We start from the raw sequence: 18971 nt of genomic DNA on the forward strand, positions 1-18971 counted from the left end.
GTGCTTTTAGCCAAACAACCCTTTCCAGAAGTGAACAAATATGGGGAAGGCATCAATTATGAGAATGACAGTCATGCTTTGTTGGTCATCCATGATGAGCCCAATGACTTTTAGACTAAAAAATAAAGTACTAACTTTCTTTGCTAACTGCATCAGACCACCTTTCTGGATGCATTAACTGAGCTATTGACATTTTCCAAGTTAAAAGAGTGTTTGTTTCAGTAGAAAATGACACCAGGAAAAGAAAATGTGGGTCCGGCTATAAAGATCATATGAAGAAACATACCATCTTCAAGCTGAAACTTGGATAAAAGTCAGCCTGGTACATATGCCCAATTTCCCTGGAAAATGCCAAAAGCAATCCAATTTCCAACACTTCCAAGAAATGCAGAATTGTTGTTGAATACTAATTATTGATGATTCTCAGGTATGATATTGAGAGCCTGGTTTTCCAGAATGTCAATAGAAGTTGTATTGAATTAAGAAATAAAGATGATCCTCTGTCACTGTCAACAGACTCGATACCTCCTTGATTTCTATACACAACAATCAGAGACCAAGATTTTCAGTTACCAGCCTAGAAAGGGTCTGTGTACCAAAACTCTCTCTCTTTCTCTCTCTAAAAAAATTTACACCAGCGCTTGGGTAGTGATCGGGAAACCTTGAAACCCCATGAAACCAAACATGAATGAATCCCAACGACCTCTTGCTTCTCTCCTGATTCTTAGCCTCAATAGTAAATAAGAAAATCCAAAATCTCTTGGAATCAACATCCAAGCAGAAAGGAGAAGAATAAGAAGCATTCATGCCAGGAAATCCATCATGCTTCGCTCACGAGGTGCTCATCATCCATGCCTGGGGGCGACAATGGTGGAACTGCAGCTTTATGAGATGCAGCATCTGCAATTTCCAATGCCTTCCGGGCTGTTGCCTGAGATTCTTTGCTTCTACCAAACTTTCGGGATGGGAGGGATTCAGAGGCAACAGCTCTAGATGAGTTGGTACTTCCAATGGTAGATAAGAACTTGTCCTTTGACAGAGTTGTTGGGGCAGATGCAATAACAGAGCTGAAAACACCAGACTCCCTCAAACCTTGAATGATGGCCTGAAAAAAACATGGGTGAAGAAATAAATATAAAAAATTCTAGGAAAGAAGATACGATTTAGTTTAAGAGTAACTACAATCATACTTACCATGGGAGCATATATGCGAGTTAGAATCCCCTTCCTCAAAAGTTTCATGTTTAGTGCTTTGTCAGTCCAGACGATGTGCTCACGATACCTAAAGGAGAGGAACAAACCAAATATTTGAATTTAAATTTTTGAGATGCCAATAATCTTCAAAGAAGAGCTGCCCCCACTCACCCATATCAGTTAGATTCAACGGATTCAAAAAAGAAAATCAAATATAAACAGCAACTAGAATGGAGAAAAGTTGAATTATTTTTTATAATTTTAATACTCACCAGTTTAGCATTTCCTCCTCAGTTGCAGTTGAAGCAATTATGAATGCCTGCAAAGCATAATGTTACATAAATACAATAAAAGATCCATCAGACGTAAAATGAGACCCGAAAAAAAAGAAAAGAAAACGTAAATCAACCACTGGAAACCATAATTGTTGTTAACAACTAAACAGACTATCTTTTAGAATCATTTATCTGCTAGTCTTGAAAATTTTCCTCACCACTCAATGCAAGTCCTTTTTTGAACTTTCCCTTCTCCATTTAAAACACTTTGACAGTTCATATCAGAAAGCACTAGTGATTACGATACTTCTCTTTATGCATATCAACAATCTTATTCAACTCTCCCTTATTTTATAGCCCAGATTGCTGATTATGGTTTCCCTAAGCCCATCCTTGCGGCTAATCTAGTAGTAGTGGCAGAAAGAAGAGAGTGAGAACAAAAAAAGGTATTAAACTCACGGCTCTGTCAAACTCCAACATGAAGCATCTTTTGACATCCTCCTTTGTAGGCTTGCAGCCACAACGATCACGTCTAGAAGTCAAGTCTGAAAATTTAGTGTATGTGTAATGTAGAACAGCAGCCTCTTCCAATTTGATTTCACTACCAAGGATTAAAGGAAATATGGTTATTGCTCACAAGAAGCCACTTAATATATGACACTACTTTTGACTAGAGTTTTCAAAATAAGAATAATAACATAGATAACAGGAGAAGAAGGATCAAACTAAGCATGGGAAAAAAATTGTCTATAATCCTTCAAATAGAAGGGGAAAAGGAAAAGATTTGTAACAGATAACATGTATATCCATACAATCAAATGTTTAAACTAGAAAAAGTAACCTACTTTGGGGTTTTCATATAATTGTGCCATCTATGTGCACCATTGGGACGAAGATGATCTTGAATCCGAGCAACTGATTTGCCATTTCCATAAGTCAAAAAGTAGTTTGGATTACCGCGAGTTGATTCTTTGTACATGCCAAAATATGTATCCTTTGGAAGATGGTCATAGTTCTTCTTGAACATTGACACCTATGAGACAGGAACAAAACATATGTTGAATAACATTTACGAATTCTCCAAGAAAAGCAAATCCAATGAAAAAAATTTGGCACATTTCTAAATAACAAAAATTTGGCATTTTCCTAAATGAGCCAAGAACAAGACATATGTTGAATAAGATTTACGAATTCTCCAAGAGAAGCAAATCTAATGACAAAAATTTGGCATGTTTCTAAATAACAAAATTTTGGCATTTTCCTAAATGACAATTTAAACTCCTAGCACTTTTCTCATTCCTAAATTTTAATAAAGGATAAAACTCTGAAGCCACATAAGCTAATACAATTTTTTTTTTTCATAAACAGAAAAGTTAACACCTTTACTGGAATAAGATTTAGACAAAACCTTTACATTTTCAAAACCTAGAAAAATTATACACTGAAGTGAGACATGTCAATTTTGCTATTATCAGCTTTGTGTTATAAAACCAAAAAAAAAACATACTGGTGGGTGCATTTCTTTTTTGAACAGAACATAACACAAATTTCAATAAATAATTTACATGAGTAAATGCATGTTGGTATTTCATATGGAATTGTTTTCCCAATATTTAAATAGAAGACGATGTTCATCTCTAACCTCACAATAAAATGAAACTAAGCAAAGATAAAAAGGAAGGAAGACATTACAAACCTTCTCAATCTAAACTTTTAACTTTATTTTTTTCAGTCACCTGGAATGAAGCTATTCACAAGCAGGCTTTTCTATGTATTAAAAATGGATGGAAATGACCAAATAGAGTTTGAGAATTCAAAGTTGCACAGAAGTTTCAGAAGGAGGTTTTGCAAGTTGAGTTAGAACTTGAACATTTAGTTGGAACTATACAAGTGAAAAACTCAGGTGCATCTAAATTTGGCTCCATGTTTTGACACATGGATTTTGCTTGGCTACAGTGGGATATTGAAATATGACACATTTTCAAATTCTTGGCATTCTGACAGCAACTAATTGGGGAAAACTAAATCTAATTGGGGGTATTTTTGCAGTACATGTAAATTTATTTTAATATTTTGGGATAATATGACTATATGATGGGATAAGACTATTGTGATTATAGGTTGGATAAGTTAAAATAAAAACGCAAAAAATTTAAATATTACCACCTTTAACCAAATATTTATGATGCACACTGAATTTCTTATGCTGGGAAACTTGTAGAGAAAAGCTTTGCCCACTGACTCCACTACAAAGGTAGCCCACCCAAGGAACTAGTGATACAAGACTGAAGTTTGAGACTTCAGTGTCAATATACTAGATAGAAAAGAGTTAAAAAAAATTCTATATGGAGTGATCCTAATGTAATTGTATCCTAATGTAAACAAGACCAAGGGACAAACTATCTCACAGTTTTAAACCCAACCAGATTAGCGAAGTGCAGCTAATTGATCCATTAAGTCAGGCATACAGTTATCTCATCAAAGAAATATACAGGTCATAAAAACATGTGTATGAACCTCAAGTAACCAAGACAATTATTCCTGCTTAAACAGTGTGAGATGTTGCAATATCACAAATTTACTATTTTGCTGCATTGATGGCTAACATGAAAATATTCATCCAGTCTTCTCTATCAAAGTAATTATAGTAAAATACCAAGTCTAATGCCTTAAACAAACCCATATTGATATGAGATATATGATATTTAAGGTCTTAAAAAGAATCATCATCATCATCAAATTTGTGGAAGATTTAATTTTGACAATTGAATCAATTGAAAGAGAACTAAGACACGCAAGTATAGGGGATGAACAGTGATGGATACTCTACCTCACTGAAAGGTTCTTTGATATCATCCCGTTCAATACTGCTCTCCTGAAGAACAAGAAAAAAATAGCCATCATTTTCAATATAGATCACTACCATAAGTGGTGAGAAACAATGAAATGGTACAGAAAGGAATCAAAGGATAATACATTGAGGTGATTAACCATTTTTTATAATTTATCAAATAATATCATCACTATATACAAATGGAGGAAAATCTGGCAAAGCTAAATTGTGTTACTCACATAATTAGGAAATATAACCATATCCACATTTCCAGGCACATCATGCAGCAACTGCCTCAAAGAATACTCAGTAGCACCAGCCGGATGCATTAACTCATCCGTGTCAAGATGAAGAATCCAGTCCATGCCTGCATTCTAATATTTTAAAACAGGAGAGAAGTCTTTGGTCAAAACATGATCAAAGCTTATTAATTGTTAACTAAGAATAATGAAGGGATGGTATAAGAATAGATTCTTTCATACCCTTGCCATGACAATAGCCATCTCCATATTAAGAGACTGCTTCACAAATAGCTCATAATTGCATGGTTTGTAAAAGAAACTTGATAACCATGTCTCATTCCAGATACGGCTGAAAATTCCACAGCACAAAATACAAAAATCACGATTAATAAGTAAACAGAAGGCTCTGTAAAATTTTTGCAGTTCAAAATGATAATATGCTTAAAAAAATAGTCAGAATGACAATCTAATGTGCAACAAGTCAAATGTTTGAAACATCTGGAAAACAAATTAATGAACATAGAAGAAAGGTAAGCCAAACAAAAATTAAGTAAACAAAAATCTCTGCAAAATTTTTACAGTTCAAGAAGATAACATGTTGAAAAAAAAAAAAAAGAAGGTTTTATCAATCAACTATGCAATAAGTCAATTGTATGAATTATGAAATGTCTAGAAAACAAAGTTAATGAAACATATTCCACAAAAGCAAGCAGAAAAAGATAATCACAACAAAGTGCAGGAAACTTTAATATGAAGAAGAGTATTTTACTACATTTATCTCTTTTGTCCAACTGGCCCCAAAACTGCCAGTAAAACTAAGAGCCAGAGAAACAATTGGGCAGGGGAAAAGAAAGAATTCATTCTAAGTTCAAAATTAAGCAGGTATTTTCCACCCATTATAGTGGTAAGATTAACCAACCTTTTAGCCTGTTGCTCCTCTAGCTCTTTTGTTCTAAATATTACTTTTACTCCCTGAAAAAGGAACATAAAACTCAAGCTCGTGGGAATTCAGATCATTAAGCATCTAGTGGAATATCACAATTTAAAATAAAAATAAAAATAAAAATAAAATAAGAAAAGAAATTTCTCTCTGACAAACAAAAGCAGTGAGAACAAAGGATGCCAACTCACAGGAATAGATTCCAGGACTTTGGATACATTAGGAGATGCAGCCTTTCCTTCCACAAAAAGAAAAAAGGTCGAAACCCCAATAACCTTGTGATAAAACATCCATGGTAGAATCTGTTCTAAACCAGCTGATGTACTAGTCGTAATACATATCTGCATATTAAGAAATGAACTTGCACAAGGTTATATAATCATTATTGAGTATAAGCTGTATAAATATAACGCAGGGCTCCTTGCCTAAACAATGAAAATCCTTCTTCCAAATACTTTTGTTTTATGATCTAAAAGGTGAATCATGTTTTTCACATTACTATTTAAAAGTAGAGAACAGAAATTCAGAGCAGCATCCAACTTAAATTTTCCAAGCAGAGCTTCTCTCCAAGTTTTGGGATAAATCTAAACACTAAAGCAGATTAGGCAGGACTCAGATAGTGTCATCATCAGTGTGATTGTTTACTAGGCAGTACAATGGTAGACTTCTTTTATTAATAATTTCGCCATTAACTAGTAATTTCTTTCTAGATGAACTGCAAAAGTAGCCCATGATGGTAAACCAAGTGAACTGCTCATATTATACTTGTTGATGTTTCTGTATAATTTTCTCCAATTTTTTTACAAATCCAAGTGTCACTACTGTAACATAGAAGATCAAACCCAAACTCCATACCATCAAATCCAGCCAAGCTTCATTGTAAAGAACACAAAGAAGAAAAAAACAGCGCCAATAACTTTGGCCAAGTGTGAATGTTATTAAATGAAAAAATGGGGTGAGAACTGAAATCATTCATGAGATATAGACGACCTGCCAATGAGGACAGGGTGATGAACAATCATATAAGGACTAAGATGGCTTAGTCCTTCACCAGAAAAATTAGCTAATGGACCAGTGAGGAGGAATGCCAAGAGAGGTAGAGGTATGACAAAGAGAAGGTGGGTTATGATGTAAGAGATGATATGGCCCTAGAAAAAGCTGAAAGAGACTCAGCAATGATCCAATGTAACGGAGATTCAAGGCTTGTTCATTTGAGTAAGTTCAATATACTCAATGTTTTGGCCGTTCCCTAGAATCAATTGTTCATAGTGTTGACATATTTGATTCTTGGAAATAGCACCAAGGGTGTGGCAAAGTTCCCCACAAAAAAGCAAAACAATGCAACACGAAGAAAAGAGCAACAGGTATGAACTTATTTCATTTACTGGGCTCAAGTGTTAGACTCAATTTTATTGACTGTGCTTTTCTCCAATTTTTAATGCAAAACTTAGTGGAGTGAGGTGCATTAGGCAGTATCATCATGGATTCATTATAGGATGAGCAATGATAGTGAACTTAAAATTAAAGATAGAACTAAAAGTTTCTCTGTGTTTGAATAGATAATCCCCCCATGTCCATCATCTCCTAATTTATCTGTTCTTCAGTAAAATCTCCATTGCCACATTACCCAATGATGTAACCCACTATTACACTTTAGCACCTTTTTAGGTCACTACCAGATCAATTATTTCATTCCTTGACATGTTTGGTTTCCAAGTACAAATATGTTGAAGAGGCTTAGCATGCAATGAACCCAGCCCAACCACAAAACACAGCCCCACCCTCCAACAAACCAAAAAAGAGGATGTAAGGATTATTTTTAAGCAAACATAGGTATGAAATTATTGATTAAAAATTTTGTTTTTTTGTACTCTCGATAGTTCTTTTGACACTTCTAATATATTCTCTTATTTATCAATATATATATTGATTAGAAAAATGAATTCTATCCTAAATTACCAAATAAATAACCCAGAAAAGTGCATCATGATTCCAAAAACAAATCAGAATCAATAGCTTGAAATTGAGTCACCAAATCAGGCAACATCCAAACATCAAATCAAGCAATGCCCAAAAGAAAAAAATTTCTCAGCAACCTAAGAGAATATTATTAGTTGAACTTCTGAAATGACTAAAATCGCCGAATCAAGCAATAACCATACAAAAATAAAAATGGAAAAAGCAGAAACAGAATCACATCAAATGGGAACTAAACAACAATAAGTTCATCGAGATGGAAATAATTCAACACACGGAAATATCTAAAATCGCCGCTAGGCATACCCACCAAAATCAGTAGAACATATTCCCAGAAAATTTATACATATAAAAAAAAAACACTACATAAACCTCAATTTCTTTCATTTTCCTCAGTTTTCCCAAAAGTAAAACAGAGGACAATTACTAATTCAACTTCTGAAACACCTTAGATCACCAAATCCAGCAACACCCACCAAAAATCAACCAAAATTAGAAAACCCCAAAAACAATTACCACCAAAAACAAAAATTCCAGTCCAGAACCGAACCTTAGGTCTCAGATCGGACCCGACATCGAACTTCCAGTCACGGTAGTATGGGAACGAGGGAGACGATCCACGGCTCAGAAGGACGCAATCGGAGGCCGAGGAGTGGCCGATGGTGGTCGGCGGCGAGCTGTCCATGCCCGGAAACTTGTGGGCCTCCGGCGACCATCTCGTGGCCGGATCGGTGACCCCACCTCGCCACTGAAGCACGAAAGCAAAAGCGGCGAGAGTCAGAGGCAGAAGAGTGAGAAGAAGCAGAAGCTTGGAGGAGAACGACTGAGACGAAGAGGATGAAGAGCCTCTGAGAGAGGCGTGGAGACCAGCCATTGCGAGCCTTACGGAAACGGAGAAACACCGGGAGAGAGAAACGGAGAAAGTGAAAAACAGAGAGACACACAGAGATTGAGAAAGAGAGAGAAATGAGAAGAAGACTTTATACACACAGAAACTGAAGAGGCGCTCAGGTTTGGAAGTGAAATAAAAATAGAAATTTAAAATTACTAAAACAACAAAAATAAATAAATAAATAAATTATAGACAGCGTTTTGGACAAATAAATGTGTGTCCAAATAAGAATTTGGGGCAGTATTTTAATTTTTTAATTCAAGGGGGTAACTGGTGGTGACAGGTGTGTCAGTGCTATGGGTACAACTTTTTATTGGCATTTACTTCACAATTAATGATAAAAATCTAGCTCATATTTTTTTTTCCAAAATAATGATAATTTCTTTTTAAAAAAAAATTTTCATCAACCTTTTTTATTTAAAATAATTTTGTAATAATTAGTGTTTGTTTTTTTGGCCGAGTAAAAAAAAAACCAAAATATTTTCTCTTTTCAATTCAGCTAATATTTTAGTTTTTTTCATTCAATTAAAAGTAACATAATATTAGTCAACATAATTAAATTGGACTTGTTATGGAGGTCCAATATGTCATACTCCTCCGTAACTATACATATTATGACACATAATATTTATGAATTTCTTTTTACATATCCATAAAAAATGTGATGGAGTTTTCTACCACATATTTTTCATATAAAATTTTATCTTTTAATACAATAATTATATAAGAAGTAGATCTTTTTATCGGATAACTATGTCCTCAAATGCCCTTAAGCTCGAGGTTTCAATTTTTTTCATGTAGTATCATCGTTGACTGTAGTTTTAATAATGAATAAACGTTCTTCGTTCAAACCCATTAAATTAATTTAAAAATGGGATAACATGTTTGAGAAGACTCGTGTTCAAGTCTCGTAATTGTTTCTTGATAGGAACATTCAAGAATTTGACCAAGTACTCTTCGAGCCATGTGAGCAACCATATAGGTAGATTGACTTGAAGGGTATACTTCTATTTTTAATTTTATATTAATATATTATTTTTAATTGAATAAAAAAATTTAATATTTTAATTTTTTTTATTTAATAAAAAATAAACAACACCATTTATTTTGAATTATTTACGGAGATAAAAAGTCAAGGTGACAACATCCAATATATATATATGGGATAACATGTAACATGTTTTTTTTTTAATTTATTTTGAAAAATATCCCATGAATTTTATTTTTATTTTTACATTTAAGGATGGGATATTTTGATAAAAGAAAATCATCTTAATAAGATGTGAGATCCTCTATGTTAATTATTTCCATTTATAAAATAAAAAAATCTTAAAAAACTCTTTCCATTTTCAATATTAAAGTTTTGATTTTTTTTTTGCCTATTTTAAGGTGGATAAAAAGTTAAATACATAAATATAACAATGAGACCATGCTTTTAAATTTTTTTTTTTCAATATTTTATAAAAATAATTATTTTTAGAAAATATTAATGATTTTTTTTTTTTTTTTTTACATTTAAGAATTGGATATATTGAAAAAAAGAAAATAATCCAAATATGATGTGGGATTTCATTATTTCCATTTTTAAAAATGCTTTCTTAAAAAGCTCTTTTCATCTATAATATCAAAGTATTGAATTTTACCTATTTTAAGGTGGATAAAAATCTCATTTGAGGATCTCATTCGTCTAGCTCAATTATTCCAAGAAATTATTTGAAGGAATATTCTTGACTTTAGATATCATTAATTAAGTTTCATTTCCGAGAGAGCAACCATTAAATTTTAGTGTTTTGTTTATTTTTATTTTTGATAAAAAGATAAAATATGCAAATCATTTCTATCCATTTGAATCCACTCTCTAATTTTAAAAACTAAAAAAAAAAATTTCTATATATGTTTATCTTAATTTTAAAATTTTTGAAATTTGAGCCTCAATTTTTTTAATAATTTTTAAAACTATTATTTTTTTAATGAAAAAAAAAAAAAAACTATGCGAACTTTGACTCTATTTGGATAATGAGAAATATAGACACAAAAATTTAGAAAGAAATCCAATTTGAAAAATGTTACAATATGTCTGAAAAGTATTAAGAAAATATATATATATATATATATATATATTAAGAAAAATGATTTTTTTTTTCATATTTTGTTTTACCATGAAAAATATTAAATAAAGTAAAATATAATTAAAATTAGTAAATGAATAGAGTATTATATAAAAATAGTTTATTTGACTTTAAATTTATTTTTATTTTTCATCATTTTTTTTTCTCTATTTTTTTTCTCTTACATTTTCCCTCAAACTTTTTGGAAACCAAACATAACCTTACATTATGTTTGGTTCCCGGAAAGTATTGAAGAAAGAAAAAAAATGTTAAAAAAATTATTTTCTCATATTTGATTTCACTAGGAAAGAAAATTAAATATAATTAAAATTAATTAAAAATTTATACATTTTAAAATTATATAATCTTTATATCATGGAAGAAAATAAGTAAAATAAATTCAAAGAAATATATAATAATAATTTATTAATTTTGAATCTATTTTTTTTATTTTCTTTCACTTTTTCTGTTTATTTTCTTTCCCTCGTACTTTTCAAAAACCAATCATAACCTTAAAGAAAATAAAGTAAAAATAATATTTAAAATTTTATAATAAAGTAAATAGGAGAAATAAATTTGAAAAAAAAAATGTTCATTTTTCATTTTCCCTCAAAGTAGTTAAAAAAAATGGAGAAGAATCTTAAGCTTTGGTTCCTCAAATGATTGGTTGGAATAATTAAAACGAAAATATCACATGGCACATGCTATATGTTTAATTTTATAGATGCAATATCAAAAGATTGCTTGCATTCTTGGACGTATTAAATGTACAAGTGCTTTTCTTAGCTTTTACCAAGTCCAAAGCACTTTTTTTTAATTAAAGCGGCTTTGTTATCTTCTCCAAGATTTCCTAATCAAATATTACTAATAGCAAGGACCATTGGATTTGTCACTACATATATCTGTCCGCTCTTTTAGGGTTTGTTCAAATAACAACAAAAATATTTTGCCAAGATTCATCATTAGGTAACAAGTTGTCAATTTGAATTGTTTAGTCCTTGTATGTGTTTTAGTGCTTTTCAATAAGGTAAATGAAAAGTAGACCAATTTAATAATTGAATATGATTTTATGTCTCTCAAAAATTCACTTTAATTTCTTTTCTTTTTTATATTTGATTTTTTAAGTAAAATAAATAAATAAATAAATTGATAGTGATTTTGAAAAAGAGGGCCAAAAAAAAAAACTTTTTAAAAATGATTTTAAAAATCTTCTTTAAATATTTTTTTGAGAAGAAAAACAAGTCATAAGGGTAATAAATTATATTAAATCACTTTGCAAATAATTTAAATTTCCACATAGATGATTTTGTTATCTTTTAGTAACTCCAATTACAATTTTAATGCACCATGATGATCAATTACTAAAAAGGGTCATATGGGAAAAACATTAGTTTAGGGAAATAGTATTATATTCTTTCGATATTTTTGGACCGTTAAGACTACCTCATTAAAAACTTTGTTAATAAAAAAGGGTAAGGACAAAACTTTGAATTATTGTGTAGTGAAGTTACATCTTTATTTGTAACCCCTCATGCACACATGATTATACTCTTTTTAGTAATTTAGTTTAGAAGTCTTTGAATCATTACATTATGATATTATATATGAGTTTCTCCGATGTTGCAATAGATAGGGCTTTTGTGAATAATTCTGCACGTATATTCAAGCAATCACAATTTTGATTCTTTTAAATAAAATAAACTCATGTTAATTGTTCCATGAAAATGTCGTAGTATATGTTTGATTTTCTTCTAATGTCTTTAAGTTGAAGTAGAACGGTAGCAAATTAACATAAAATTTTGTCTTTATTCGTTTATAATTTTCAAGATATATCAACATATTAATTGCATTGAAATATGAAAATTTTGGACAAAGTAATAATTCTTCATTTTCTTCTTAGAACAAAACTTGCTTACTACAAGTGAACACTAATCATGAAGGGGTTAAATGAATGTGATTTATTCATATGAAAGTGTTTCATAACTTTCTTTACATATGTCGATTGATGGAGTAATAATTCATTCAAAAAATGCTTGATTTATAAGCTAAGAAATATTTTATTTTTCAAAATATTTTATTTCAAATTCATTCTTTAAATAAGCAGTTGTTTTTGTAAGTTCTCAAGGTTCAAATTATTTGCACACTACAATTATAAAAAGTCAGTTTTTGATTGTATAATAAAAACACATGCAAATTGAATTATTCATATATCATTTTTTTTAATGGATACATTTTGCTTTGACCATTATACCACAGTTGGATTGCTTTAATTAATAGAATGATCATTGTTCTTTGATTGAGTATATCTTACAAGGTTTTGAATTGGTTGTTGTAGGAATTTTGAATCATTTAGGGATTTTCATATATATGTTGTAGTGTATGGATATATATAAATCAACTTTAACAACAACCATGAGAAACGTATCCAATATTTTCGAGACTATTGGAATTATCAAATATTGAAATGTGATTTTGTTTATAATAGGGGAACATATTTTTTTTATAGTTTATACTAGTTCTTTGTGAAAAACCTTGATTAGCAAATCATACTTTATATCTTTTGATGTTATAATTTTCATTACATTTTCATACAAAGACTCATTTATATCTAATAGACTTTATGTTTATAGATGTTTGGATTATAGGTCTAAATATTTTTTGTTCTACTAATGTATTTAACATTATTTGAATTGCTTCTTTCCATTTTGGTTAATCATTTCTATTTTGAGTAATTGTCAATAGTTTGTGGTTTTTGACCCGTTATCATTTTCTATGATGTTAATAGCCACTTGAAAGAAAAAAAATATCAATAATAGCATTATTTCGACCCATATCTTTCTCGAATGCGCAAGCTGTGAACATGAAAACTCAAGATTAGTTGTGGGTCATTAAATGCAAATTAAAGTTATAGCATAGAGAATAACATGTCCCTAAGTAGAAAGAGGTAACTATGTAACACAAGAGGAGTGATTGGGCATTCAACTACATACACTTGATAATTAAGAGATTTAAGTAATTGACTTTGAATATTAGTATGAGCAATAGGATGCTCAACATCTATACCAATTGACATATGTCAATTTGAGTTGGATTATTTGAGCAAATAACCTAACAAAGACATGTTACAAGTCAAAAGAAGATAAATATGAGACCACCTTGTTAAGGCATCAATTCAAACTATAAAAGAAAGAAATGGGCTAATAAATGGGTGAATAGACTTGCAAATGTCCCCTTGAATATGCTATTGAAAGGTTAGGGATTAAAATATAATCTTGATAAAAAAATGGTTTAGTAGGTAGTTCTTAGAAATAGGTAAACATAATTGTAATAATTAAACAATAGGATCTTCTAGTTCTTTAAAGGATGCCTAAGAGATTTTTTTTTAATGATACGATACATCATAGAGAATCTCAAATGACAAAGTTGTTTATGCCAAAATATAAATGAATTTACCATATAAGATTCAAAGGGTACGATAGTTACGTGATATTCCAAAATATACTTTTGTCTAAAATAATTGAAGTAGTAAGAAAGTATTCATCATTTCCATTATTTATAGTTTCAGTATGATATCTATTTAAGATCTTTGAAACTAAATAGATGTATATTAAATTGGATAGAATATAGAGCATCAATGATGTGAAATTTAGTTTCACTGGATAACATAATAGTTACTGTTATGGAGTCTTGAATCAAGTTGACAAAACCTAATATAGTATTGACATTAGTTTCAACTAATATTAAGTCTATGATAAAAAAAATTTATGAGAATTTTTTTAATGATACGACACATCATAGAGAATCTCAAATAAGAAAATTGTTCATACCAAAATATAAATGTTTTCGAGTCACAGAACTTATGAATCATTATAAATTTACTAATAAGATTCAAAGGAGTATGATAGTTATGTGATATTCCAAGATATACTTTTGTCTAAAATAATTGAAATAATGAGAAAGTATTCATCATTTCCATTATTTATGTGATATTTATTTATATAGTTTTTATTTTTAAATTTCAAATTTAAGCCATCAATTCTTTGCTTTTAATTTTTAATTTAATATTTAATAGTTAATTTTTTAGCTTTTAATTGTTTTTTTTATCAAATTTAATTTTTGAAATTTAATTTAATTTAATTTTCAATTGACCTTCTAATTTTTAATATTTTTAAATTTTAATAAGATAAATAAAATGGAAATGATGACCCGCAGATGGAGTACGAGGAACAGGGTGGGAATAGTTAGGTGGAGAAGTGAAAGAAAAGTGAAAGAGAGGAAGGAAAGATGAGAGAAGGAAAAGGAAAAGGAAAGCAACAAAAACAAAAACAAAAACAAAAACAAAAAACACAGACCGCTATCATCGTTTCACAGCCATTTTTGAAACCCACTATTTCTTCACTTGAGAAAACACTCATTTTGGGACGACTAAGGTGAGGGTTAGCAATACTCTGAAACCTGCTATTTATCTTATTTATTCGCTTTATTTATTGGGGTAGGTTTTAAAATGATTCATTTTAGTTAAAATATGAACGAAGCCCCGATTGAAAACTTTTTTTGTCGGGAGAATAAGGTATATTTGGTAACTATTTTTTAGAATGGTTTTTTGTTCTCAAAAAAAAAAAAACAAGAAATGCATTTCACAACCAGAAATTGTTTTTTGTTTTCTGTTCTTAAGAACATAAAATAAAGTGTTTTCAGATAATAATTTTTAGTTATTTTCTATTATTTTTATTTATTTTCTTATTACTGTTATAGAAAATAAATATATAAGCATATAGGATGATTAAAAATAAAATATTGAATATAAAAATTATTTTTAAAATATATTAAAAACATGTTAAAAAATATTTTAGGTTCTAAAATAGATTTTTGTTATACAAAACATCATAGAATAGTTTTACAAAACTGTTTTCAAATAATGTTTTTTAGAATTGTTTTCGAAAACAGTTACCAGACTAGGCTTAAGGTTCTGTTTAGTAATTATTTTTTTTTAAATGGTTCTAAAAAAGAGATTTTGATAATAATTTTTTAAAATCATTTTATGATATTTTGTAAAATAAATGTTAGTTTGGAACCTAAAATATTTTTAACATATTTTCTATATTTTTAAATATGTTTTAAAAATAACTTTTATATGTAATATTTTATTTTTAATCATTCTTCATATGTCTATAATTATTTTTTAAAGCAATTATCAGAAATAAATAAAAACAATTAAAAAATATTATCGGAAAACACATTATTTTTTATTTTTTAGTTATCAAATATGTTTTTTGATTTTTTTAGTTCTAAAGAATAGTAAACTATTTTCGAAAATAATTATAAAACAAACTATAATTTTTTTGGACAGAATTAGAGCGAAGAAAATATTTTTAGTAGGATTTTTCTTAAATAAGATGAAGAAATAATTTTCCAGTGGATGATAGTAACCTCAAATTTTTTTGAGACATTTTACAAAAACATAAACTAATATAATATTTTTTATTTAACTTGAGAGACTATTTTAAATTAGTGTTGACAATAATTTTGTGTATAGAAATAATTTATTTCCGATCAAAGCCATAATTTTCATTAATTGATTTAGAAAAGTGGTATTTTTAGCATTTAAATATGTAAATTTGTGTAAATGGAGAAAAGTGAGATAGAAGTTAAGGGTTTGTTTGGAATGTTTTGAAAAATAATTCTTAAAAAATAGTTTGTTTTTCTAAAACAATATTTTGTTTAGGAATTTGAAAATTTTTCATTTTTTTTTATTTTTTAATATTTCCTACAAATAATTTTATTTATAATATTTTGTTTATATATATAATGTTATCGAGTAGTTATGACTTCACCAAACTGCTTTATTGTATTGTCTCTCAATTTGAAAGAATATTGAGTTTTTGCTAAAGTTAGTAATAACTTACTTTTGACCTATGAGTAGGGTTCAAAGTATCGGCCGAGTCCGGTACAACTCGGCCAAGTCGTATCCACCTCGACACCTGCTGCAACAAGATCGATACTAGATATAGTATTATGCACAAACTCGGTTAGGAATTGGTAAGACTCAGCTGACTTGTTTGAGTTTCCGAGTTAACTCGGTTAGGTTACAGAGAAAAAAAAAAAATCAGATTGTTCTTTCAAAAGCAAACACCTATTCTGAAATTTTAAACCATCAACGAGAAGATCAAAGAAGACGAAGAAGAAAAAACCCAACCCGTGACCAATTTGGAAATAAACAGAGAAACCACTGAATGATGAGGGCATGATTTAGGATTTACTTACCTGATTTTCCTCAAAAGCGAGCATTACCAAAGGGTGGAGCTTTGGTGTTAGTGGTGGTGACTCATCAAGTGGACTGAATCTTTCACCGGCGACATCGACAAGACAACCCCCTCACAGTCAGATTACTCCCCCTCCCGTGTAGGGTCTTGCATGGTTGCAAATTTGCAATTGCAGGTGGTGTTGTAGGTCTTGACTCTTGATAGCAATGGTGGTGTGCGAGGGTGGGAGAAACTCAAATTAGTAAAGTAAAAAATGCTTTTTTTATGAATTTATGAGATATGATTTAATAGTAACATATTAAGGGAATTGGGTCCCGATTTGCTAAAGTAAAATGATATGAAAGGTATGGATGAGGTTCAATGATAAATTAAAGTGTTTATATGGTAAGGTGAGAATTAAATCCTCAATTTTTAATATTATCACGAATAATTTTGAGCTAAATGTGAAAAACAAATTTGTTTTATTAAAATTTTCAACTTATTCAATTATATATTTTTTTTAATTTATATAATATTTTTATAATTTTTTAAATTTCTAATTATCTTATTTTGCGTATCGTCTTATATCGAACTGAGACACCGAGATTGATATGCCTCATGACCCTCCGAGTCAATGACCAATACCGCGATTTTGAACCATGCCTATGAGTGAGATTGTAAATTGATTATATATTACTTATGGATTGAGTCACTATTGATGGAAGTTGGTAGCAATAGGTACTCTCAATAGGGGTACCATATTATATCATGAGATTGAAAGAATGTTTCTTTGAGTGATCCTAAGGAAGTGTGTTCATGGAAATTATGACCATAGTAGTTCCTTAAGTAGAATTTGACATAGACTTTTTGAAACTTAAGACATATAAGTTGAATACACAATAAAAAAAAGGATCTATAATTCAATGATAGTAGAGATAGTCTTGAAAGATTGATAGTTTTCATCTTGTTAGGTCGCGGACATTGGTTCATGGGAAGACTGTACAATGAACCTAAACATATAGTGTTTTGTTGTTTTTTATATATGATACTAAAGTTTAGTTTATTATTTGTAGTGAGATGTTAAATCAATTTCAAAATTGGATTTTGAATGAGCTAGTACTCCTATGAATCTCAATGGTTCCATTTTTGAGCTCGCATACCTTTTTGCATAGGTTATGAGGATCATATTAATTTTAGGTTCACTTTTGTGCATAAAAGTGTTTTGGTAATTACATAAAATTGTATAAGGATAAGTAAATAAGGTCTCTAGATTAAACTAATTGATTAATTAGGAGACTCTATTAGGTTAATTAATCAATTATGATCCAATTTGAGATAAATTAAGTGACCCAAGTCCATGTGGGCTCAAGTCACTTAAACCCAGTTAGAACCTTATAAATACTTCATAAGGGTTAAGGTTCTCTATCATTTCTATCATCTTCCATTATCTAAAGAGAGAGAGAAAGTCATAATCTTTACCCTTCTTTCCTTCCCATCCGAAGTGTGTCAAGAACAATGTTAAGTCATTAAACGAAATATTATGGGTTTACGAGACCTCCAACAACTTCAAGGTTGCTTTCAACACTTAGAATTGAAGGTTTGAGAACATCCATACCTAAAAGTTGGTACTTTGACCCTAAAAATCAATATTTTTGAAAAAATGGTTTTGCTTTTGTTGCTTAGATCCAAGACGCCAACATGTTAATCATTTTAGAATATCCATTTTTAAAAGTTTATTAGGAAAAACTCTAGGAAAAAACTTGATAAAAAAAAATAATAATATTCTTTCAATACTTTTAGGTTGTTGCAACCATGGTTTTAAAAATTAGACTGGATCAGTCAGTCTAACCGATCATGATTTCGGTTTGATCTGGCTAATTGAGTCGACCATGGGTTGAACAAGTGGTCGAACTAGTTGAATCTACAGTCGGACCGGTTGAACTGGTGGTTTGATAGGACAAAGTGTCGATCAGATCAAATGAATTGGCTAGTTCAACAATTTTTTTTTTTTAAGCCAAAAAAACATTTTAATGCATTTTGCATCAAAACGACAACATTTCCTAAAGGAATTGGATCACTCTATGAGGAACCTATCCAATCCATTTGTCGTAAAACCCAATAAGCTTTTAGTCTTACAAGTTAATGATTCTTGTATGCATTTTATATCTCACAATCCCTATATATTTTTTTATCCATTTTCGATGTGGGATCAGTAAGTGAGAAGAATTTTTTTTTTTGCAAGCTTAGGACCATTAGGTGTAAAAATTG

The 18971-nt window shown here is 29.9% G+C and overlaps 1 protein-coding gene across 1 annotated transcript; it reads right to left on the reverse strand.

Annotated features, from left to right (window-relative positions):
• Positions 1-447: 447 nt before the first annotated feature.
• On the reverse strand, positions 448-8419 carry LOC117928764 (glycosyltransferase-like KOBITO 1). Its single transcript, XM_034848770.1, has 11 exons — positions 8012-8419; positions 5676-5825; positions 5464-5516; positions 4785-4893; positions 4542-4676; positions 4300-4344; positions 2315-2502; positions 1929-2070; positions 1467-1513; positions 1195-1282; positions 448-1105 (listed from the first exon to the last, which is right to left on the reverse strand). The coding sequence occupies exons 1-11, from the start codon at positions 8333-8335 to the stop codon at positions 821-823; spliced, it is 1566 nt and encodes a 521-aa protein (XP_034704661.1). The 5' UTR covers positions 8336-8419; the 3' UTR covers positions 448-820.
• Positions 8420-18971: the final 10552 nt, after the last annotated feature.

This window comes from Vitis riparia, chromosome 13, assembly GCF_004353265.1.
Source record: "Vitis riparia cultivar Riparia Gloire de Montpellier isolate 1030 chromosome 13, EGFV_Vit.rip_1.0, whole genome shotgun sequence".
Lineage (NCBI taxonomy): Eukaryota > Viridiplantae > Streptophyta > Magnoliopsida > Vitales > Vitaceae > Vitis > Vitis riparia.

Excerpts from the sequence above, each read along its gene's own strand:
- LOC117928764 (XM_034848770.1), bottom strand. The coding sequence starts at position 8,335 with ATGGCTGGTCTCCACGCCTCTCTCAGAGGCTCTTCATCCTCTTCGTCT. Across the intron at positions 4,894-5,463 it reads GAGGAGCAACAGGCTAAAAG|CCGTATCTGGAATGAGACAT; the intron begins GTTGGTTAATCT and ends TGGAATTTTCAG. Across the intron at positions 1,514-1,928 it reads TGTTGGAGTTTGACAGAGCC|GCATTCATAATTGCTTCAAC; the intron begins GTGAGTTTAATA and ends TATGCTTTGCAG.